At 37.7% G+C, this 24311-nt stretch overlaps 1 protein-coding gene across 12 annotated transcripts in view; it reads left to right on the top strand.

Moving 5' to 3' along the window:
- ABI1 (abl interactor 1) overlaps positions 1-24311 on the top strand; it is a 96632-nt gene that overhangs the window by 60508 nt on the left and 11813 nt on the right. For 6 of the 12 annotated variants that reach the window (XM_057541925.1, XM_057541924.1, XM_007167377.3 and 3 more), the window contains 5 exons: positions 9099-9275; positions 14538-14552; positions 15285-15385; positions 17041-17181; positions 19769-19869. In XM_057541925.1, coding sequence (XP_057397908.1) covers positions 9099-9275; positions 14538-14552; positions 15285-15385; positions 17041-17181; positions 19769-19869 — 535 coding nt within the window. Of the gene's footprint in view, positions 1-9098; positions 9276-14537; positions 14553-15284; positions 15386-17040; positions 17182-19768; positions 19870-20778; positions 20860-24311 lie in introns of all 12 variants that reach the window. The other 6 variants (XM_007167379.3, XM_007167375.3, XM_007167378.3 and 3 more) reach the window with 2 other exon arrangements.

Raw genomic sequence — 24311 nt, 5'->3', positions numbered from 1 at the left:
ATATTTTGGAAAATACTTTGCCTTAATTGCAGGGTTGTAGATTGGGTAGTTTGATAAATATGATTCAGTTGTGGTTAATTTTTTCTGGTACTTTTTGTATTAAGCAATATTATAAATAGATTCTAATATTATCCCAGGCCCCATTTTATGTAAGCAAAGTGGAATCTTAGTGAGTTAAAACTTGTATAAAATTGCATAACTAGTAAGTGAAAGAGTGTTCAAACCAAGGCTTTGTGATTTCACATTTGTGTGCCTTTTTAAAAAAATGAGTGGTTTTCACCTGTGCTTCATGGGTCTAGGGATTGCTGTAGGTGCTACAGCTTGCTAGTCCCTCAGCTTGGGATACTCTTGAATTTTATGGTTATTATATTAGAATTGAAAACTAATTTTCTTTATATCAGACTGCTTCTTTTGCCATCTAAAGATAAAGTGTGAAAGTAAGGAAATTCAAATATGAGAAGGAATTGGTCTCCTTGGAAAAGCTAACTTTGGCTTGGTGAACATATGCATGCTGCTGTTATACAAATGTTCCAAGCCTGTTCCCCTCCTCCTCCTGCTTTATTCACTCACCCTGTCATATGGAGGGTTGTACATCGCCGGACGGGTTGTGATGTGGACTTTCATGATTCGAATTGGGAGACTGGGGAGGGAGTAAACTCAGAGTAAAGTTTTTTCAAGTAATTTGAAATAGTGTCCTGAATAGTTCTACAGTGTGTGAGGGAAATGGGAAGGATGAAAAAAAGATGATTTTAAGGAGAGTTGTGGACACCATGATGTTTGAGAAAAATATGGAAAGAACTTGAGCCATTTTGAATTTGTTTTTCCCATGAAGGCTGGGAGCCATGTGGGATATTCTTTTAAATAGGATTTAAGCCGGTAAGATAGCTTCAGATTTTTTCATTTTGTCTTCGCAAGTTTACTTTTTTGGTGAAGATCACCATGGTTATACCATGGAGAACAGATTGGAAAGAGGCTAGATTGGATGCAGGTGGACCAGTTAGACGGCAGATGCAGTAGCCAAGGTGAGAGATGATAGTAGATTGACTAGGATTAAAGTGTTGGAAACAAATTTCTGGTACTTAAAGGTAAATGACAAGATTTAGTGATATTGGGTATGAAATAAGTGCTAGATGTCTGAACTATATAACTTGATAGAGAACTGAAGTAGGAAGTAAAGTTGACTCTGTGTGTGATTTTGGGCACATTCATTTTGAGGTACCATTGAAATATCCCAGAGGAACATGGCAGGTGTTTGTATGATTCTGTAGCGCAGAGGAGAGGTCTAGAATAGAGAAAAGTTTATGTGAGTGTAGGAGTAATTTAGACCTGAATGTGGATGAGTTTGCCAAGGAGAAAAGGGGAAGATCCTACGACTAAACCGGGAGGCACCATGCCTGTCAGGCGCCCTTGTAAAGGAGACACAGGATGGGTGTTCAGGAGTTAGGAGCACACCAAGGTGAGTGGTGATCCATCTTTTTTTTTTTTTTCCTTTCCAGTGAAATCTCTATTTTTCCTTCTGTGGAATAATGAGTACCTAAACTTAATTCCATGTCAAGCAAAATTTAGCTAAAATTTGTACTAGTTAATCTTGTGCTGGAACTGTCACACAAGGAAGGAGTTTGAGATATGTAGGGGCACACACACAAAAAAATGTAGCTAACTGCAGTTTAACAAGTTCGCCTGCCATAGTTTCATGGATGCTGGTAGAAGACACAAGACTTCTCAGAGACATCGGACTTGATTACTCATGGCAGGAGCAGGATCAGAGTCGTTAGCATTCGTGCTGGTTTCCCCAGCCCCACGCTCCACAGAGGACTGTGAGGAGGGTGAGTGATGCCTGTGGTGACGCCGCTCCTACACTTGCAGCACAGTCTGTTACAGGAGAGGAACCTCCAGTAAGCCTGCCTGACCTTAATCCTGGAGGGAGGTGACGTCTTTATTGTGCTAGATAGTGAACAAACCTGCCCTTTGTTCCTGAGGGAGGTATTTCTATCCTTCCTGGCTGTTCGCTGTTCGCTGGACAGACATACTTAAGATAGTCTGGAACAAAGAGAGGCAGCGCCTCCACCTACAAGATGCACAGAAATGCAGTGGGCCCAAGGATAATTGCCTTCCAACAGCATTCACCCCTCATGTCTCTTCCTTCTTGGCTTCTGGTAAAATTTCCCATGATTACGCTCTTCATTGGCCACCCTGAGTAATCTATCTGACAGAGCCTGGGACTGGAGCCATTCAGTTTGTCTCATAAAACATGTAATTTAGGTTACGTACTATCAACATGGTAGCAGGATGAGGCCAAACTGCAATCTTGACCTCAACTATGCTCCCCAGGGTCCTAGACCAGCCAGCTGAACAAATACCATAAACCTTCAGGGTCTGCCTTAGAGAGCCAAGTGGCTTTCTCTTTAAGTTTCTGTACTGACTTTCTACTTGACCCAAGTACTGAAGGAGTATTAGGGAATGCACAGATTTGGCCTCGCCTGCAGGAAGGAAGTCTAGGGCAGTTCTGTCATCCATAACGATCCTGGCCCATGAGCTGACACTGACCTGAATGGCTCCAGGGCTGATACGATCTCATTGTTCACCTCAGCTAAAGTCAGGGACAGATTTCAAACTACCATTTCTAATTGGATAACTCCCATTTTAGGCATAAATGCCTCAGAGCAGATTGCACATAATTAACAAGTCAGTTATCCTTCTGGGAGGGCCCCCTCCCCCCAGTCAAGAATAGCCTTACTTTGGAGAGGTCACAGCCATCTGTGGATACAGGATCTACTGGTGGTGCTTGCTTAAACACTTGAAGGTCTCTTATGATCACCCCTACAGTGCACGTCACCGCATTTCTGGAGGGAAGTAAGATCATGCCTGGCTTCCGCACGAGTACTCCCGTGAAGAGTGTGGTGCTTACAGGTGTCGTCCGCCCTCCCACCCCCCGACCCCAGGTGGGACCTACTTAGCGAGCACAGGCTGGCAGCTTCTCCAGTGTTGCCTCCTGGACAGCTGGCAAGCCTTAGGGCTCCCAGTTCAGTACAAATAACTGAGTCTAGTACTTCTTTTTGTTTTGGAGGTGTTACCTGAAGGCAGTCAGTCCAGTCTGTCCTGTTTGTCTGTGCCACCTGTCAGGTAGCATTCACCTGCCCCTTAGAGATGGCTGAATGATAGCTACAGGAATTGGGGGGCGGTTTGGAAAGACACCTGGAGGTATTGGCAGGTGTTCTGTGTGGGAGGCTCAGGGGCTAGGACCATCTTCTTCTGCTTTCCTAAGATTTTTCAGTGACCTTGAGGAGAAGGATGATCACGTGATCAGAGCTGTCCAGCAGGGCATGGCAGAGCCAGCAGGCAGTTCAGTTTATTAAGGCACTTGCACAATCTGGGAGAGCCGCACCCGGGACTTTTCCTTTGTGAGGAAGGTTCTGGGGGATTCAGAAAGACAGAATCACAAATGTCCCTCCTTAGCTCCTGAGGTTTAAAGTGTTTCTTTCACTGGTGCCAGGGTTGTTCTCCTTCCACTGCTATAGAATCAGTGTGTCCCATTCCAGTCACTAACCTTTCCCTTTTTCCCAATTATCCCTGACCCTCACCCTGACCTTTTTTGTCTGGAAGGGTCAGGTGCCAGAGGGACAAGAGCATTTTTATTAAACTTAGAGATCCTATTATATCTACCACTTTGGTCCACATGGTCCAGTGTAAGGGGATTTGGTGAGCAGAATACTTAAGACCACAGAAGTACAACAAGAAAATTCAGGCGGCTAAACCACAATTAAGTTAAAATTCCCAAGGCCCCCTTTTGGCTGGGCTGCCACCCAAAGGCTGTACCGATCAGGCCAGCATGGGGTATCCATTAGGGGAAAGAATGAAGCATCACGCTCGGGTGGATCCCAGCTGGCCAAGAGGAGACAGTCTCTTTCTGGGAACAGCCACGTTCAGTGACCAACCTGCTTGCTGATGTATGTAAACCAGGAAGAGCTAAGGGGGGGTATAGTCAGAAATCTTTTAGAGTTGACTAAAAAAAAATTTTTTTTAATTGTGGTAAAATACACGTAACAAGATTTCCCATCTTAACTATTTTTAAGTGTGCAGCTCAGTAGTGTTAAGTACATTCACAGTGTTGTGCAGCCAGTCTCCAGAACTGTTTTCATCTTGCAAGACTGAAACTCTGTCCCCATTAAACAACAGCTCCCATTGCTCTCTCCCTGCAGCCACTGGCAACCACCATGTTACTTTTTGTCTCTATGAATTTGACTCTAGGCACCTCATATAAGTGGAATCATACAATACTTGTTCTTTTGCGACTGCTTATTTCACTCAGCATAATATCCTCAGGTTCATCCATGTTGTAGTATGTATCAGAATTTCCTCCCTTTTTAAGGCTGAATAATATTCCATTGAATGAATATATATATACCACATTTTGTTTATCCATTCTTTCATTGATGGACACTTGGGTTACTTCTACCTTTTGGCTCTTGTGAATAATACCACTGTAAACATAAGTGTACACATACCTCTTGGAGACTCTGCTTTCAATTCTTTGGGGTATATACCCAGCAGTGGAATTGCTGGACCATATGGTAATTCTATATTTAAGTATTTAGGACCCACCATACTGTTTTCCACAGCAGCTGTACTGTTTTACATTCCTACCAGCAGTGCACAAGGGTTCCAATTGCTCCACATCCTTGCCAACATTTGTTATTTTCTTTTTTGTTTGGGGGGGGCGGATAGCAGCCATCCTGATGGGTGTGATGTCTCATTGTGTTTTTTTTTTTATTAGTTATCTATTTTATACATATTGATGTCATTGTGGTTTTGATTTGCATTTCCCTAATGATTAGTGATGTTGAACACCGTTTCATGTACTTATTGGCCATTTGTATATCTTCTTTGGAGAAATGTCTATTCAAGTCCTTTGACCATTTTTGAATTCAGTTGTCTTTTGTTTTTGAGTTTTTTAAGTTGATTTTTGAGGACGCTGTTTCAGCACTCACCAATACAAGATGCCTGTGGATGGTAGGGAATGTGGAAGGCCATCACATACTTTGACAAACAACCCATTTTTTGTGACTTTTGTGTTAAAAAGTATACCATTGTCAGATAGCAAATGGTTTGGAAAGTGAAAAACATGACACAGATTAGTGTCAGGGGCCACAGTGGTATGGTTGGAGCCGGCTGATTGGATTTGTATTGTAATACCATAACCTGAAAGAATGTCATCAGCGGTGAGGCCCTACTGATGGTCTGAAGACGGGGTTAAAGGTCTGATGTAGCCAGTCTGCTAGTAGCGGGAGATGTGGCCTCTCTCACCATGAGACGAATGGGTCTTTTTCCGGGAGTCACCTGTGTGGGACGCAGAGGTTGCCTCTGCATCAGGAACAGAGTCCTTTACTCTGTGTCTGTTCAGTGATGGTCCATGTGTTGACACATCTGGAGTGGTGATGGATCCGCCAGCAGAGATGGCAGTCTGGGCAGTGCAGGCTTCATCAGCAGCTGGACTCCTGTTGGCTTCATCAGACAATGGGCCCTTACTATGGCCCATATTAGTGACCCAGATGGTCTGCTCGGCAACTACTATTTGTCTCCACAGTTTATATGGCAAGTCTTTAAGATGTCAGTCTGTAGTTTTCCAAGTAGCAGACCCAAACAGCTATTACCAATGGGTATTAGCCCCATATCAGTAAAAGTCTAACAAGGTTTATCTCCGGGAATATCAGCCAGATCTCTGAGAACATCCTTGAGTTCTGCCCGCAGAGCACAGCAACCACAAGCACTTTCCTTTCTGCATAGCTGGCACTGAGGTTGAACAGCACAGCAGTCCACGGAGCACCGCAGGGTCTCGGCTTAGTTGAATCATTAGTGCACCAGGCCCAGGCATTTAGGGGATCCTCTGTGAATCAAGGGCCTCACTGAACCAACAGAATGGAAAATAAATTTTCCCTAAAGGGGTAGCTGCCACTCTTCCCTGTAGAGCTGAGAGGTCATAGGGGCCAGGCTGGCTGCATTCTTGAATATACCAAGTCCAAGGGGCGCCTCTGGTGGAGGCTGTTCCTCTTGTCAGACGCTCCAGTCAGTAACGTTACCCAGGCACAGAGACTTGTACTCAGAGGGGTCATAAGGACTGTGGGCCACTAAGGCTGCTAGTGCTTTTCTACATCTGGCTCTTCCCAGGTGGCATAATCCCCTCTGGCTCTTAAGAGCATTCACCGTGCAAGCATGAAAAATATGAATACCAATTATACATTCAGTGTTGGAAGCCACAACAGTAATACATTGAGTTGGTACCAAGAGTCCCACCCAAAAGAACACATTAGTGTCTCTTCCCCACTGTGAACTGCACCCAAACCTCATAGCTGAAAGCAGGTACCCTCTCCCTCCACAGGATGAGGCATGAAGGTGACATGGGCTCCAATATATATCAATCAGAGCTATGAAATGTCCCTCCCCTCCCCCCAGTGATCTCGCAAACCCAGGTGTGTTTGATCTTCAGTTCCCCTTGGGGACTGGGAGAACTTGGCCCCGCCCCTAACAGTCTTTCTCTTTAAAGGGTGTAGGGGGAGGCTGGGAGAGCAGCTCTGCACCAGCAAACAAGGTGAATTTATTTCAGCTTTGAGTGGCGCTGTAGCTGCGAGCACTTGGGGCACCCAAAGCCCTGTGTTGTGTACTCTGTGGCAGGGCCGTCGTCGCTGACTGGCGTCATCCATTTCCGTTAGGGATGCCTTGATTCAGCGGCTACAGCCATATCACTTCCCGGCGGGGCCGTGAGTTTGTACTCCTTGGCCGACTTGGGCTTGGTCCACACGGGTGGCATCCTTGTTTTTAGGAGTCCGCCTAATGTGGACTGTCTGCTGCTCGCTCCATTGTCAAGAGAGCAGCTCTTCAGTTCTTGCTTGATTTCAGCATAAGGACTAGGAGGGTCTTCTGAAGCTGATAGAATTTAATCTGGATTTCTGTGGGTGAGTTTTTCATTCTGTGGTGAATCATTTGCTAAATCATCATTTAAAATCCACTTTAGTACGGAAGAACCCAAAGACTAGTCAGTGCCCTTGGGAGATTGTTTCGGGGAAAGTTTCCCAGAAGGGCCAGAACTGTCTTATAGCAGACAGGGCCCACTGCCAAAACCTGAGGTCTTTTATTTATCTCGAATGGGTTTAAGGTTGAGAAGACAGACTGCAGGAGGGGCTGAGCACCAAGATAGCCAGGTGTTGCCTTTCTTTAACAAGCATTATGTGCCCCTCCCACCCCCTCAATCTCCCCAGCAAACTAGCAGTGGCTAAAGATTCTCCTGGTTCTGCCCACAGTGGTTACAGTTTGCCTTCTTTCACACTCAATATGGATACATTTATGGTGCTCCCGCCTCCCTCTGCCAGACAGATCTTATTACTAGTTGTTTACAGGGCTGACCTGGTGAGCTTGGTGGATAGCTGACAGTAACCAGGGCATCATTCAGGCTGCTCTGTTTGAAACTACTTCCTGGTACTCAGCCTGAAACTGCTGCCCCAGTTCAGCCTCATTAGCAGGCAATGAAGTAGAGGACCAGACATTGCCTGGGGGGGACCATACAATTTGGTCAACATGTTCACTCACGATTCCCGTGGACTTCTCTCAGTTCCTGTTAACTGTCCTTTCATTCCATTTCTAAAAAGCTTTGTCTTTGTCAGCATTCCATCTTCATTACCAAAACTGTCAAAAATTGTGAGGGGTTTGAGATCTTACCCTTTGTGGAAGCTCACAAGTTAGCCTGCACAGTTCCATGGATTCGAGTAGAAGACATGAGACTCCTGGTCAGAGACAAAAGATGTCACTACTCCTGGCAGTAGTCAGCACTTGTGTCCGATAACCAGCCACAATTTCTACAGGATACTGCAGAGAGAGCCAGGTGATTGATGCCTGCATACACAATTGGGTGTGTTATAGAAAAGGAACTCCCAGCTTAGGGGACCAGATCTTTTGTAATGGGCAGTAAGCCTTCCTGCCCTTTGCCCTGGGGAGTGACAGTATCTTTATTATACCGGACAGTAAACAAACCTGCCTTTTGCTCTTTGAGGAGACACTGTATCTTCTAAGGCTGTTTACTATATAAATATACAGAACAAAGGGAATCAGTACCTCTTCTCACAAGATGTGCAGAAATGCACATAACATTAAACTTTTTTTCCTGACAATACCTTCCCCACCCCCTTTCAGTTCAGTTCACATACTTACATTTTCTCACCTAGGCTACTGTAATTACTTCCTAACTGGTCTCACTGCCAGTAGTCTTCTATCTGTCCTCAACACCTGTGCCAGAGGGATCTTTTAAAATGCAGACCTGATGATGTCACTCAGTTTAAATTTGTTATTGGTTTCGCATTACTGTTAGGCCAAAGTTTAAATTGTTGAGTGGTTGTGTAATTATTTCTCATGTGCTGACTACTACCCAGTTTTTAAATGTTGGCAATTAAATAAGGGGGAAAAAAAACCCTTTTTAAAGCCGTAAAGGCCAGTACTAGATAGGCTGCAGATGTGTAGGCTGCATGCTGCCAGATTGGAACCTCCGGTTGTATCTTTTTTTTTTTTTTTTTCTCTTACACCTTTGTTTGCAACATATTCTTTTTGCCTTGAATAATTTACATATTTGCCTCATATTTTTATTCATTTTTTAAAAACCTACTTACTCTATAAAGCCTTCTCAACCTAGTTGGACATCTTGCTCTAAATACCTTTACTTTCAAATAAACTGTGCGTGTGTCATTATAGTACTTAATCTAGTTGTTATTATTGATTTTTTTTTTCTGGTCTGTATCCCCACAAAATAAAGTGTAAGCTACACAGAGCAAGAGCCCTCCCTTTCCACACACACCAGGTTTTTAGGAAAGAAAATTGTTTTCCTAAGAACCATTTTGTAATCAAAACCAATAACTTAGTTGGTGCTTTTAATCACCTTTAGATAGTCCATGTTTTGAGCCTGAAAGATATTAATTTGCTTAATTTTGACGGGGAAGATACAGTATTATTCACTGGAAAATAGACATGTGATACAGTCTTATGGTCCATTATATGTGGATATCATATTTTACTCTTCCAAATAATATTTTCTTGCTTTGTTCAAATTTAAAATATAGACTGTGGACATTCATAAAGAGAAAGTGGCTCGAAGAGAGATTGGTATTTTGACAACAAATAAGAATACATCAAGAACTCACAAAATAATAGCACCTGCAAACATGGAGCGTCCTGTAAGGTATATTCGGAAACCTATTGACTATACAGTTCTGGATGATGTGGGCCATGGTGTCAAGGTAAGCGTTTTATATTATATTAACTTGAAATAATTTGCATATCCAATAAATATTTTGGATAGGAAATATAGTAAGAAAGCTGATTTTCTTAAAGAATTAATAGATTCTCTTAGTAATTAGCATTACAATTTTCATAGAACATTTATTTAATACTAGTTATGTATTATACTAAGCTTGGGGCAGAATTTTACCTGTGCAGTAGGCTGTATTCAAGAAGATATAAAAACTTAAAATGGCCATTCATTTGTTAAGCTGTTTGAATCCTAGACTAATGTTATAAATTTGTGTTGTGAATGCCAAGTCTTGTTTTCACTACTGAATGAATATTTAAGAATAAAAAATGTATATGCTTTCCAGAATTGGTTTAGAAAGTAATTTATAAATACTTTTACTCATTTATTAGTAAATATGTGTGTATTAATACATCTGTGTGGATGTGGATATAATTTCAGCAGTTTATGCAAAATGAAACAATTGTGTGTAATCTTGTTCTGTGCATCACTCCCCACTCGCCCACCCGCTGCCCCAACAGGCTTTTAGGGAAGGGATTGTTTGTTGCCCTTGTCCATTTCTTAGCATGGCAGAATTAACTGTTCTTGAAGGATACCTGTAGCCTCTCAACTTTTTAGATATTCATGTGTTATTTTGGAAGCATCCGGAATGACCTGAATTCTGTAGCTATCTTTGCTCAAGATAAACTATTCCTCTGAAATTTGGTAGTCCCTTTCTTAGAGGACCATTATTTGATTTTGTTTCTGGTCTCCAGAATATTTATAATAATTTTTTTAGGGGTCAGCTAGGATCTTGAAGCTTTTCCTAGCTGGTTATCTGCCTGGTGCTACTGCTGGATTTGTTGCATTCTGACTTATCTGGGGTTCCTGATCAAGAGGGGGTATAGCTGGCAACATTGCTCTTTATTCTGCTCTTCTCAGAGACTATTGGAATCTCCCCTTCACTGTCAGGCTTGGAAGGTGGAACACTTTGCAAATGTAGAAGAGGTTACTTGTTTCTTGTATTTTTACCCAAGGATGTATGTAGCTAGGGTTGTCTAAGAGCTTAAGTTCAATTTTAATTTAAGGTATTTAGACTAGATTGATTTACAGAATTTGAATTTTGAGAATTTGGAAGAACTTATAATATTATTACCTGCCTTGGAAGTAAAAATTACGTATATACACATATGCGTATACATACACATGTGCACACACATTCTCACGCGCTCACTTCTTCCCCTTTTGCTTGATTTTTCTTCCTACCAAAGCAATATACACTCATTAAAAAAAAAAAAAAACTGTCACCATATTAGAAGTGATTATCCTCTATTATCTCCCCACTAACAGTTGTGTTTAACAGTTTAATACATAGTACATAGCAGAGTATAAAATGAAACCAAATTTTACAAGGAAATTTTGGGTGAGAAAATTTAACTATTTTATTATATATGTATAAATGAGAAATGTAAACAGCATAATATATACTGAAAGTCTGCAAATGTGAATTTTGGCAATCTACTTTTTGTAATGTGGATACTTTAGACGCAGGTTTTGGTTTTTTTTTAAGTTTTTTATTGTAAAATATACATAACATAAAATTTACCATTTAACCATTTTAAGTGTACAGTTCTGTGGCATTAAGTACATTCACATTGTTGTACGGACTATTTTGAAATATTTTTTTGACCGTGGGTAGGAGGGTGGGTGGTCAGTGAGAACAGTGTATCTCAGAAGCTGATATGTGGCTTATTTGTCCACATTTTGTTTCTGTGATATACAAATACATACAATTTTTTTCCCCCAGTAGTCTCATTGCAGCTATATTGATCCAGTTTTATTTCCCCTAAGAAATAATTGTTGGCTTAAATATTTCTAGAAGATTGTAGAGATCTGTGGAAGTTGGAAATTTGGGTAATAGTTAATGAACAAATGCCAGGGCCAAAACTACAAGGAGGAAAACTTTAGATTTATTTTTAAATTAGTGTCTAAAGCACTTTTAAGGATTGGAAGACGCTGTACTTACAGTTCTAGAATTATTTTCTTATCTTTTGCCTACTTTTCTATTTAGAAGTTTGTTTTCTTACTGATTTGTAAGGGTTCTTTTTTCTATCAAAGAAATTAGCTCCTTATATTTTGGCAAATGTTTCCTCATCCTGCTGTTTGGCTTTTGACTTTGATGCTTTGATATTTTAAACAAATATTTACAGGATGTTAAAAAATCGTATCCAAATATATTAATATTTCTTTTTTTTTTAATTTATTTATTTATGGCTGTGTTGGGTCCTCATTTCTGTGCGAGGGCTTTCTCTAGTTGTGGCAAGCGGGGGCCACTCTTCATCGTGGTGCACTGGCCTCTGACTATCGCGGCCTCTCTTGTTGCGGAGCACAGGCTCCGGACACGCAGGCTCAGTAATTGTGGCTCACGGGCCCAGTTGCTCTGCGGCATGTGGGATCCTCCCAGACCAGGGCTCGAACCCGTGTCCCCTGCATTGGCAGGCAGATTCTCAACCACTGCGCCACCAGGGAAGCCCCTAATATTTCTTTTAAAAATTATTTTATTTATTATCTTTTTCTTTCTTTTTTTGGGGGGGGTGCTGTGTTGGGTCTTAGTTGCGGCATGCGGGGTCTTCGTTGCGGCACACAGGCTTCTCTCTAGTTGTGGCTTGAAGGCTCTCTCGTTGAGGCGCGTGGGCTCAGTAGTTGTGGTGCGCAGGCTTAGTTGCCCTGTGGCACATGGGATCTTAGTTCCCCAACCAGGGATCGAACCCACGTCCCCTGAATTGGAAGGCGGATTCTTTACCACTGGACCACCAGGGAAGTCCCAGTATTTCTTCTTATAGCTACCAAGTTTTGTGTTGTTTTTTACCCCCCAAGATTAATATGCCATCATATTTTCTTCTTTCATGACGTAAATTTTAGTGTTTTGGTATTTGTATTATTCATTTAATTGATATTTATTGTGTTAATGCATTTTATGCTATGAAATAGATGGTACACATAAGTTTAGTAAGAATTTAAAATATGGAAAAAGTGTCTTAAGGTAAGTCTGGTTTGACTTTTGGAAACAATGTAAGATATGGATAAGAGAATCCTTGCATAGAGAGACTACCAGAAAGTTTGCCTAAAGGAGGATAAAAAGAAGATGAACAATAAAGTTCATCCTAATAAAATAAAAATAAAAATAAAAATACTAAAGTTCATCCTAATAAAAGGAAGAACAAGGTTTCAGAGTATGCTTAGACTAGAGAAGGCTTGAGCACTTAGTAGAAACATTTAAAATTATTTCTGTTAAACAGTTATAATAATTAACAGCTGGTTCATAACTTATGAAGGACTTTCCACATATGTCTTTGTTTTCAAGCCTTGAAAAGACCATATGATCTAGGAGTTGTTACATTTTATTAATGGAAACACTAAAGCTTTATAATACGTAGGAATGGTATTTTTAAAAGGTTTCGATTTTATTAGAGGAGTGAGCTAATGAATCATTTCAGAGAAAGAATTGACATCTTACAGACTTTCGTACCTGTGGTATGCAAAGCTTATGATCTACTTAGGGCTTGCAGGTAGGTAGGAATCAAAGAGAGTTCTATTTTCAACCTAAGGTTCCAAGGAAATGGTAAACTGACTCATCCATAAATGTAAATGTTAAGGAAATGAAGTGAGATCTTAAGGAAATAAAAAGCCTAGTTTTGAATGTGTTTGGGGGACACTGAAATGGAAAAATTTTGTAGACTGCTAACAATTATATTTTGAGTTGTAAAGTATAGAGATCATTTCCTTCCAACACTAGCTAACCCCAACACATCTGTATACATAAACATGCACTTAAGAGAGGAGGCTGTGCTCCATAAGAGGTTAAAGGTTACACCATTGCACAGTAGCAGAGTTCAACTAGAATTTTCATTCCCAATTAAATTCTCCTTTCATCCTTTCATTTGGGACCAGTTTATACTTGTATGCTGTTTTTTTTGTTTGTTTGTTTCTTGTTCACTTGAAACAGCAAATGAGGGAAGATGTGTGGTCATATTTAGAGTATTTCTAAGTTACTTTAGAATAGTATTTAGTGTATTATAATGCTATCATATTAATAAATCTTATCTTCAAGGATAATAAGGTTATTCAAGTTTAATTTCTAAATCCAGGTGTGAAATGTAGTGGCTAGGTAGGATTCCAGACATTGTTTAATCAGGATAAAAATGAGCCATATTATTCTAAACAAACACTAAAGAATACCAAGATTCTGGCACAGTTTCTAGAAATGAGAATATAAGTCAAAGGATATTCCATTTTTGGATGATTTCCTTAATGTTGCTTCTGTGGTCACTTGAAAAATGATAGATACATATTTAGAATGGCAGGTGTTATGGAAAGAACTTGAGGCCTCACGCCCCACCCCAAAATGTAGGAAAAGACTCTGCAACCTGAAGATATTTTTTTCTTAAGTGGCGTGGTACAAGTAGGATGCTTTGGACACATTATTTCATATATATAAGCTAGCCAGTTTTCATAGAAGTAGCCTTTAGGATCAAAGCAGCTTTTCTTCAGTTTTGAATTATGGTCAAACTTGTTCAGAAGAAAATTTAGAACTAAAGCAGCATATAACTTTCTACTAGTGTTGGCCTGGTCAGGATTTGTATTCATAAGCTACACATGAGAGGGTATCCAGACCGTTTGCTTGTTCCTTAATTAGAATCTGGCTAAGCTATTATTGTGCATTGTAATTTTGTTTTTAAACACTGAGGTGCTAGGTCCTTTTCTGAATTTGGAAAACAGGCTGTGATTTTGAATTTTAACATTTGCAGTTTATCACTCTTTAAAATACTACACTACCATTCAAATAATGAATACTCATACATGGGCATTCATTATCCAGCAGTCTTAGGTCTTGTACACTGATGTATTAAAGTAGCCATACATTTAATGAGGTATGGTGTTTGTGTTTAAGTTAAAGTTTGTTTTTTAAATCATCTATGATTCAGTTGGATTAATTTCATAGGATAAAATACTGACCTAAGAAATTATTGGAGCTGCATGAGATTGGCATAATTGATTTCCTTATGAATGTATTATTTTGAAAAAATATGTGATACCCATGAATATTTCCCTTTTGCTTATGGATATCTTTTCTTTACAAAATATTTGAAATATGGCTGGGTAAAAGCTTATTAACATGAATTGAGTAACTGTAAATATAAACCTGTCCTATCAGATATAACTTATCTAGAATTAATTTCTACTTTTTCCCCCCTTTTTTTGCAACGTAAAGTGGCTAAAAGCCAAGGTAAGAGTTACTATTTATCATTTGATCCACAGTTTTCCCTCTATATCGATAGAGGCTGCAGAGCCACTAAAATTTGAAAACTCTTCCTATGTCTGTCTGCTTTATCCCCATAGGATTTATGTAGATTAAATATACTCAAACTCAGTTCAAATCAGCAACATTTAGCTTGGATGTGTTAATATATCAAAGATATATTGACATCTGCATTTATATAGGAACATTAATTTTGCTAACATTTATTGCTTTGCTCATTTTTTGATAGTTGCCTTGCTTTTATTGACTTACAATTAGGAGGTTTCCCAGGCATTATATATGACTTTGTTACTGAGTTGTTGGGATAGAGATGATTTTTTTAGATGAATATTTTAGCAAATTGACACTGAGATCTGCAGTTTATATTCATGCACACATTTCAAAAATTTCAAGAAACCCAGCATTTGAATTGCAGATAAGTTAGATCTCAGTGAACATTTTTAACAATAAAATAATATATAAAATTCAATAATCTCACCTGTATTTTTCAGTAAATTGGTATGAAGGGCATAAAATAATAAGAAAAGCCAAGTGCAAGTGGTGTGTTGACTTTTTAAAATGTAGTACCAAAGTCTGTTATTAAAACTGTCTGGGAATCCTTATTTCACATTCTGATATTAAAAAAAAATAATACATGGTGTCAAAACACCAAGAGAACAATTTGATATAAAACTAAAAGCTTTTCTTTCCACATTTTAGCATGGAAATAACCAGCCTGCAAGAACCGGCACACTGTCGAGAACAAATCCTCCTACTCAGAAACCGCCGAGTCCTCCCATGTCAGGCCGGGGAACGTTGGGGTAAGAATTCAGCTACATCTTACAAGAGGATTTGTATGTCAAAGGAAGAGATGTTTTTGTGACTTCAGTAAATGTATGGATCCTTGTGACGGGACCCTCTCTGTGTGATAATACTACCTTTTACAAATTCATTTTGGTTCCTATTTCCTTGAACAGAATCCAGAATGAACCTGCCTGTTCGATAATATTCTCTAAGGAATTCTGTACCAGAAAAGTTTTTTTGTATGTATGTAAATGAGCATTATTTATTTATTATCTTCTAATTCATTAAAAAATATAAATATATAAATACATATATAAAAAGATTTCTATATAAATCTGAGTTACGTTTATTTAAAATGAAATGACCAGAAGGTTCCATATATGATGTCTTCACATGTATTTGCAATATTGATATTACAGAGCTTTGAATAAGTGGTCTACTTTGCGTACTTTGGTTTGCTAGCCTGCAGTTCTTCTGTTTCCCCTGAGACTTGGGGACTCTTTACTTGGAGTACTTCTAACTGTGCTTCTGCTGGTAATCTTAGGGCCCTTCATTCTAGAGTAGCTTTGTGAGAAGGCCAGTGGAGAAGTAGAAAAGGTAATTGTTTGTGGCTTCTTCCTTTCCAGTTTTCAATGCAATACAAATATTGAATACTTCGTAAGACATTTCTGAAAGATTGTTCACCTTATTATAGAAAATTAGACTCCTTATTTTTGGTGGAGGGGTGGGGGAATCATTATTTTATAGTAACAGGGATCAGCAATCAGCTTTCTCGTAGGATCTTAGTTTCTATTTTCATTCTGTAAACCCCTTACCCCTGAAAAAAACATATGAAGTTATTAAATAGAAAAGTTAAAATCATTTATTGAGAAGTTAATGGCATCACATCGAGGATCAGAATGTACTTGTTCATATATCTCTAGATTGAGATAGGAGTAAATTGCAGAGGAGATATTTAGCTTCCATAATATACAAGGACAGTGGCTTGTGGGTTACTGAGCTGGGAATAATATGTATTTCAAAGTTTGATATTACTGAGCATTAAAAAAATTACAACCATGATTTTTAGAAATAAGATGAGAACTTTTAAATTACCCTTTCCATTGGTTTTCCTAAGAAAAGGCAACAAATTTTAGCTTTTGTGTTAAAGTAACAAAATTCATACACCCCAATTGAAACGTTTTTTAAAAACAAACTTTAGGGGCTTCCCTGGTGGCGCAGTGGCTGAGAATCTGCCTGCCAATGCAGGGGACACGGGTTCGAGCCCTGGTCTGGGAAGATCCCACATGCCGCGGAGCAACTAAGCCCGTGAGCCACAACTACTGAGCCTGCGCGTCTGGAGCCTGTGCTCCGCAACAAGAGAGGCCGCGACAGTGAGAGGCCCGCGCACCGCGATGAAGAGTGGCCCCCGCTCGCCGCAACTGGAGAAAGCCCTCACACAGAAACGAAGACCCAACACAGCCAAAAATAAAAATAATAAATAAATAATAAATTTAAAAAAAAAATTTTAAAATAAAAAAAAAAAACAAAACAAAAACAAAAAACAAACTTTATTATTAAAAAAACCCAAAACTTGTATTATACTTGGTTATAAAGGGACAGTCACAAATTTGGGAGAAAATACCATTTATCTTTCTTATTCATTATTCCTTTCTCTATTATGCTTCTTTAGACGAAATACTCCTTACAAAACCCTGGAACCTGTTAAACCTCCGACAGTTCCTAATGACTACATGACAAGTCCTGCTAGGCTTGGAAGTCAGCATAGTCCAGGCAGGACAGCTTCTTTAAATCAGAGACCGAGGACACACAGGTAAATTTTTAGGTTGAGCCTTTGAACATCTGAGAATGTGCGTTATTGATTGGTGACAAACTCCTATAGAGTTGCTGGTAAAGGTAAAGTGCTAGTCTAATGCTAATATAGAATATAAAAGTTGAGGGTATTAATATTGTATATATTTCTTTAAATTTATAACTTCTGTTTTTTAGATTTTTTAGTATCTATTTATACTGCTAGCAGATTGCTAGTATTTCCTCCTTTTGACAGAGGTACAAATGTATATTTGGATGAAGTCTGAAGAATGTTTTTTTGAAATAGTCTTTCAGAAAAGATTAAGGTAACCACTCTTAAATTTTTTGGATAAAAGGTTAAACATCAGAAACTATACAGTGTGATTTAAACTTTAAGAGGTTGGAGGAAAGAAAACAGTTTAGATCTGAGGAAGAATTTCTTAAGAGAGTTGATATACTGGAATATGTTATTGTATAAATTCTTTAAAAAAAGTTCTAGAAATCAGCTACCCAGTGGATTTTTAAAAACTTGGTTATGGAACATAACATACATTCAGAAAAGTATATACTTTATTAAGTATAACAACTTGATGTATTAATACAAATTGAATATAGTCATGTAACCATCACCCAGATCAGAAAATGGAACATAACTGCAACCCAGAAATCCCCCTCAGGCCCTTTCCCAGTTATTGCCTCTGCCTTCCTCCCCTCAAAAGTAGCCACTTTATTTTTGCGCACGTTTATAAAGCCAGACAAATTTATCGTATAGCTCAATTTGTTTTATTCTTTGATTTTTACCTCTCACTTAATAACTTGGGCAAGGAACCTCTTTACCTTGACTTTTAGGTTGGTTTTATTAGAGATACAGCTTGGTAAAATCATTTTGGGGGCTTTAGTTACGCAGGATATATCACGCTCTTAGATGCTATGTAATTGTTATTTGTTGTTGTTACTATTAGTAAATAAATTGTCATATTGATATCTGCAGTTACTGAATCAGGGTAAGTTCAATGAGGACCAAAATTGGTTTTTTTTTATATGTTTATTATTGAATTATTATACCAAACCATGGTTGTTTTTATAGTGGATGTAGTAATAGTTTAATCATATTCAACGACTAGTTGTTAAGAGTTAACTTCATTAGATATCAGGGATATACATATGAGATATAGTTCTTTTTTTCAGGAGCTTGTTCTGTTAGAACAGGGATCAACAAAGTTTTTTATAAAGGGCCAGATTGTCAATACTTTAGGATTTGTGGTCCATATGGTCTCTGCTGCAATTACTCAGCTCTATCATTGTAGCATGAGAGCAGCTACCAGCAACACTTAAATGAATGAGCATGGCTCATGTTCCAGTAAAACTTTATATATGGCACTGAAATTTGAATTTAATATAATTTTAATGCGTCATAAAATATTATTCCTCTTTTGATTTTTTTTCTACTAATTAAAATGTAAAAAAAAATGTTCTTAGCTCACAGGTTGTAAAAATCAGACCATGGGCCAGATTTGGCCTGTGGGCTGTAACTTGCCAACCTCCATGTTAGAAAAAGGCACGTAAGCCAGTAATTGTGGAAACGCATAAGTGCAAAAATATTCATCTGTCTGTGATATGGTGGTGGCAGAAAGCAGAGTATTGGCCAGCTTGGGAGGAGGGAGGCCTTCATATCAAAGCTATTTTTGTTATATAAATAGCTTTTTTCTCCTTTCTATTAGTATGTGATAATGTGATTATAGAATGCTCATATTGGAGAAAAAAACTTACCTAGGAAGTGCAAATCATTGCCCTGTTGGGTTTCTGGGCCTACTGAGCCAATGATGTTGATTTTTAAAAGTATAATATGGAGCTTAAGGCTACACGTGTACATATGTACGTTTGCATAATGTACATGTGCACACATACATTACTAAAACTGGTCAGTGCGAGGTTGTATACCTAAAGGGACAGTAAGTCCATAGAAGTAATTGGTTAGAGTTTAGTAGTATCATCCATTCTAGACTGTGCCTTGCTGAAACTTCATTATTGTCTTATTTGTCTTTTTTTTTGTCATTTGCTCATTTTTTCCAAACATTTCCCTGTTTTATTGCCATTCTTTGAGATGAGTGGAGGTTTACGTACTAATTTCAGACTAAAACTGGTTACCGTTTTTATTAACTTCCATAGCATCTTCTGTGGCTTCCATCACACTATTTGTTAATGTCAATTTTCACAGTCTCAGTGAAGAGCTCCATGACATTGTGGTTCATGTCTTGTTTGTTCACTGCTGTGTACACGAGGTTTTAAATAAATCCTTGTTGACTCATTGTACTATAAGATTATATTGGTCATTCATGTCTCAATGATCTCTTATAGTTCTGAGTACTACGTGACTATATTGGTTTTTCAGTAGATGGAGAAATAGAGTGAAACAAGAACCACTTCAAGTATTAGGGTTAAAATTTATATTGGACAGTTAAAATTTTTCTTTATATATAAGTGTATGTATACATACAAGCACACACATATGCATCATAAAAAGGAGTATTTAGTGGCTTTGAGTTGATTTTTTTTCTGAGTAAATCTCTAGAATTGCTCTTTTCATGGTTTTTCTCTCTCCTTTGCAGTGGAAGCAGTGGAGGAAGTGGAAGCCGAGAAAACAGTGGCAGCAGCAGTATTGGCATTCCCATCGCCGTGCCTACACCCTCACCACCCACTATTGGACCAGGTATGTCATATACTCACCCATTTTAATATGTGGTAGTAGTTAGGAGCTTTATTATGGAAGTCTGAAATAATTTAATTACATTAGATAAAACTATTAAACTTAATGCGATTGTTGCCAGAATGAAAGCAAATTTAAAAACAATTTTTGATTGGTTTTCACAGGGTGTTTAGAGTTTTGCAGATGTTTCTCCTTACTTATAGAAAAGCATATTAAATAGCTTTATTAAATAACTTTTTGGACATTTTGCTTTAGAAATACTTGCCTTGGGCACAAGTCAAGAATGATATTTATTATTTCAAGAGCAAGCCAATATTATTGATAATTCAACCAAAAGATCAGTGTCTTTAATGTGAATTATGTATCATTGAACTTTGATGTTGCCTTGTAGGCTAGTAAGTATGTCAACTCCACTGTTAGCTGGTTTTGTGACTTTACTACATTTATGTATGGTATTCAATACATATTTCAGTAAAATGCCATGAATATAAAATGGGATTAAACTAGGAAAAGCTCTTTTACTTTTTAGATTATATAAAAATTTAAGAAATCATAGCAGAGCATTAAATTGGTCCCTTGATTTTTTATTAAGTGAAAGGAAGACTTTATGGTGTTAAAAATACACACTTTAAGTTTGATAATCAAAAGTTGTTAGGGAAAAATACTTAGTTTCTCAAGGATGTTGTTGAAAAAGGAGAAAAAGCTACTTATAAAAACAGGCATATTTTATAGTTAATGAAAGCGTGAACTCAATGGCCTTTTTACCTAGTAAAATTCTTACTCATTCGAACATGCTTTACATATGGGTATCTCTCTCCTTTTTTCTTATTTCCAAAACATACTTCCTTACTGTTTCAGAATGATTAGTTCTGTTTATTGCACTCTGACCTGAATTATAAACTATTTTATTAGAAAACATTTCTGTCCCTCCTCCTTCTGGAGCTCCACCAGCACCACCTCTTCCACCACTTCTCCCCGTGAACACTGTGATAGGTGAGACTGCATAACCATTGGAGTGATTTACCTTACTGTGCATAGTTCATAGTGAACTCCTCTGTTAGACGGCTCGCTTTTGTAGTTGTTAGGTTGTAGGTGGTAATACAAAGTTTAAAGTATTAAATCTAATTTACACTAATTTCTTCTGGTGAAAGGCCTCTGAAGTTACACAGAAACTTCTCTGTGATGTCAGATGCTTCTATGCCTAGTTTATAACCAATTTAATGTGGTTTGCATTTGTTCTGTTTAGATTTTTCTAGGAATATTATAGCTGTGATTGTTCAAAAAAAATTTTTTTTATTAGTGATGTAATATTTTTTTAAAGTGAAACTTGATTTGGAACTCCCTGGTGTATACCGCAGTCACAGGAGTGGGGTGAAGGTGGGGGACAAGAGGAAGAAGATGAAAAAGAGAATGGTGTGCGGTGTGGGGTACTCTGAGGCTTTCCAGTGGGTCACAGCTGAAAAACTCTGAGATAGCCCAGGATTTATGGCATCTGAGGATGCCATGAAACATTTTGTTTAATAAAATACATTTAAATTGCTCCCAAGTTGGGGGAGACTGGATTGAGCATATAAGGAATTCCAAATATAGACTTGGTATAAAACCATTCAGCCTAGAAATGCACAGTAGCATTTGGGTGGAAATGGATAAAGAGCTGTTTCAAATATTGAGAGCTTAGGTGAAATAAAGCCATCTAGCAACTTCTTTTCAAAACATTGGCACTTGTACTCAGAGGAAAGGGGAAAAGGAAGTAATAAACAAAAGACCTAAGTAATAGAAATTGTTGGCAGAAAGTCCATGTGGAAAAAAAATGCCCTCAACCTAATTAATAATCAGGAAAACAAAAACTATGAGATACTATTTTATAGCTACCAGATAGGTAAAAATGTAGAAGTCCACCAGTACCAGATGTTGATGAGGTTGTGCAGTAACAGAAAGGTACGTTGCTGGTGGGAGTTTATTTGTTGATACAGTCACTTTAGAACATAATTTGTTGTTACCCAGTCAAGTTGAACCAGGTTTCTACCTTAGATTTATCAGTTTCATTTCTAGATATTTGCCCTAGCGTACTGGTTCTCAAAACATGGTTATGGAACTCCTGGGGGTTGACAAAATCCTTTCTTGGAGTTTTTGCGGTCAGAACTATATTCATAATAATACTAAGACTTATTTGCCTTTTTTATTCTCATTCTGGTACAAGCACACAGTGGAATTTTCCAGAGGCTACATAACATATGATAACATCATTTTTGATGGCTAATGGATTGTGTATTTGTGTATTTATGTATTTTAAAGATAAATAAGTTTTAATTTCTAATATGGTAATTAATTAATTATGGTAATTAATCAGTTTCTAATATGGTATAACCCACTTCAACAAAAATGTTTTGAGGTTCTCTAATTTTAGAGTGGATCCTAAAACCATAAAGTTTAAAAACCACTATACTAGAGCAGTGGCTTTTGGAGTATGATTTACAGACCAACAGCGTCATCATCATGGGGGAACTAGTTAGGAATGCAAATTCTCAGGTCCCATTCCAGACCTACTCATTCAGAAACTCTGAGACTGGAGCCCAGCAGCCTGTATTATAACAAGCCCTCAAGGTGAAATTCTGATCACTGCTGAAGTTTGCGAACCACTGTTCCAGAGAAACTTAGGAACCATATTTAGGAATGTTCACAGTAGCGGTATAATAATAATAGCAAAAATCTGGATGCAACCCAAATGTCTACAGTGGAATGGATAAATAATTGTGGCATGTTCATATGCAAATAAAGCAATAAAAATGAATGATATATTGATATACTTATCAACATGGATGAATCTTAAAAGATAATATCAAAGGAAAACAGCAAGAATACATAATCAATACATAATCATTCCATTATGAAAGTTTATAAATTTGCAAGATCTCTATGTGTATTGTTTAAGGTTATAATTATCTATGATTTTTAAAAAACTGTATACAGTGAGTCCCCTACATACGAACGAGTTCCATTCTGAGAGCACATTCATTAAGTCCAATTTGTTCGTAAGTCCAACAAAGTTAGCCTAGGTATCAACTAACACAATTGGCTATGTAGTACTGTACTGTAATAGGTTTATAACACTTTTCACCCAGATAATACATAACAAACACAAAACATAAAGAAAACATTTTTAATCTTAGGGTACAGTACCTTGAAAAGTACAGTAGTACCAGCTATACCACTGCTGCTTTTACACTTGCTTCTGGACATCCTGGGCTTGAAATAAAGGTACTGTACTACTGTACTCTACACAGTGCTGTACAGTAAGGTACACAAAAGCACAACCACTTGTAGAGGATGCACGCACATGACAGTGTACGCCAGACACGTGAACTAACTTTACGTGATTGGACATGCGAATGCATGTTCGCATCTTTTGAAAGTTTGCAACTTGAAGGTTCGTGTGTAGGGGACTTACTGTATAGTGAAGAGAGAGAATGTTTAACACATATGTTTTGGAGTTTGGGGTTCAGAAGGGGCAAACAGGAAGCTTCAGTGATACTGGTAATATTCTAGTTCTTGGAGCTGAGTATTTATTTTTCCTTAAAATATATATATGTAATATATATAAAAATATAAATAATATTTATTTATGTAAACAAATTATACATAACCACTATAAATAATTATATATATTAGTATATGTAACCATATGTATATATATATATGTATTATTTATATATAGCATGTATAATTATATATCAATCATACACCCTTTGGTATTATTTATTTCATAATTTTATTTTAATAAAATATTAAAATAAATTCTAAAATAGGCATAGTTTGGAACTACTATTAAATAGCTTTATTTTGGTTTTACCTCACCAAGGCAAATAACCTGGATTTTATACAGTTTTTATATAAGTCAAAAGAAATATAGAAATCATTTTATTGAGATTTCTATTAAAAATGGTTAAAGGGTTACTTCTTAGCTCTTTGGAAAACTTACCTGTCCAGAGTTACTCATTCATGAAGGCATTTGAATAGACTCTTATTTATAAAGTGTTTTTCTGTTTAGAAATTGAGCATGTGGATGATTTAAATAATTAGTGATGCCTGTGGCTTGGGAGCTCCAAATGTTGAATATTAGCACTTCTTTTAATGAACAACCTCTGCTGTATAGTTTTTTTCTAATAATTTATATGACCTCTAGGAGAGGTTGAATTGGATGACTGAATGAAAGGAAACCAGGATGTTGTCTTTTTATTTACTCAGTTGTGGTTAGATGTTTGGGAGGATAATGTTAATCCTGAAGTTACCTTTGGAAGGTATAGTTAACTTTAGAGGCTTTGAACTTTATATTAACCTTTAAAATTTTAAACTTCTGAAATGTTGGTAAAGATGACATTGAATAAAATTTTAAGTATTGTTAATACTTTGGTTAGTTTAGATATGCATGATAATTTTTTTAAAAA

The sequence above is a fragment of the Balaenoptera acutorostrata genome, chromosome 3, assembly GCF_949987535.1.
Source record: "Balaenoptera acutorostrata chromosome 3, mBalAcu1.1, whole genome shotgun sequence".
NCBI classification, from domain to species: domain Eukaryota; kingdom Metazoa; phylum Chordata; class Mammalia; order Artiodactyla; family Balaenopteridae; genus Balaenoptera; species Balaenoptera acutorostrata.
The sequence above is the reverse complement of the archived record's forward strand: the minus strand, read 5'-3'. Positions and strand labels throughout refer to the sequence as shown.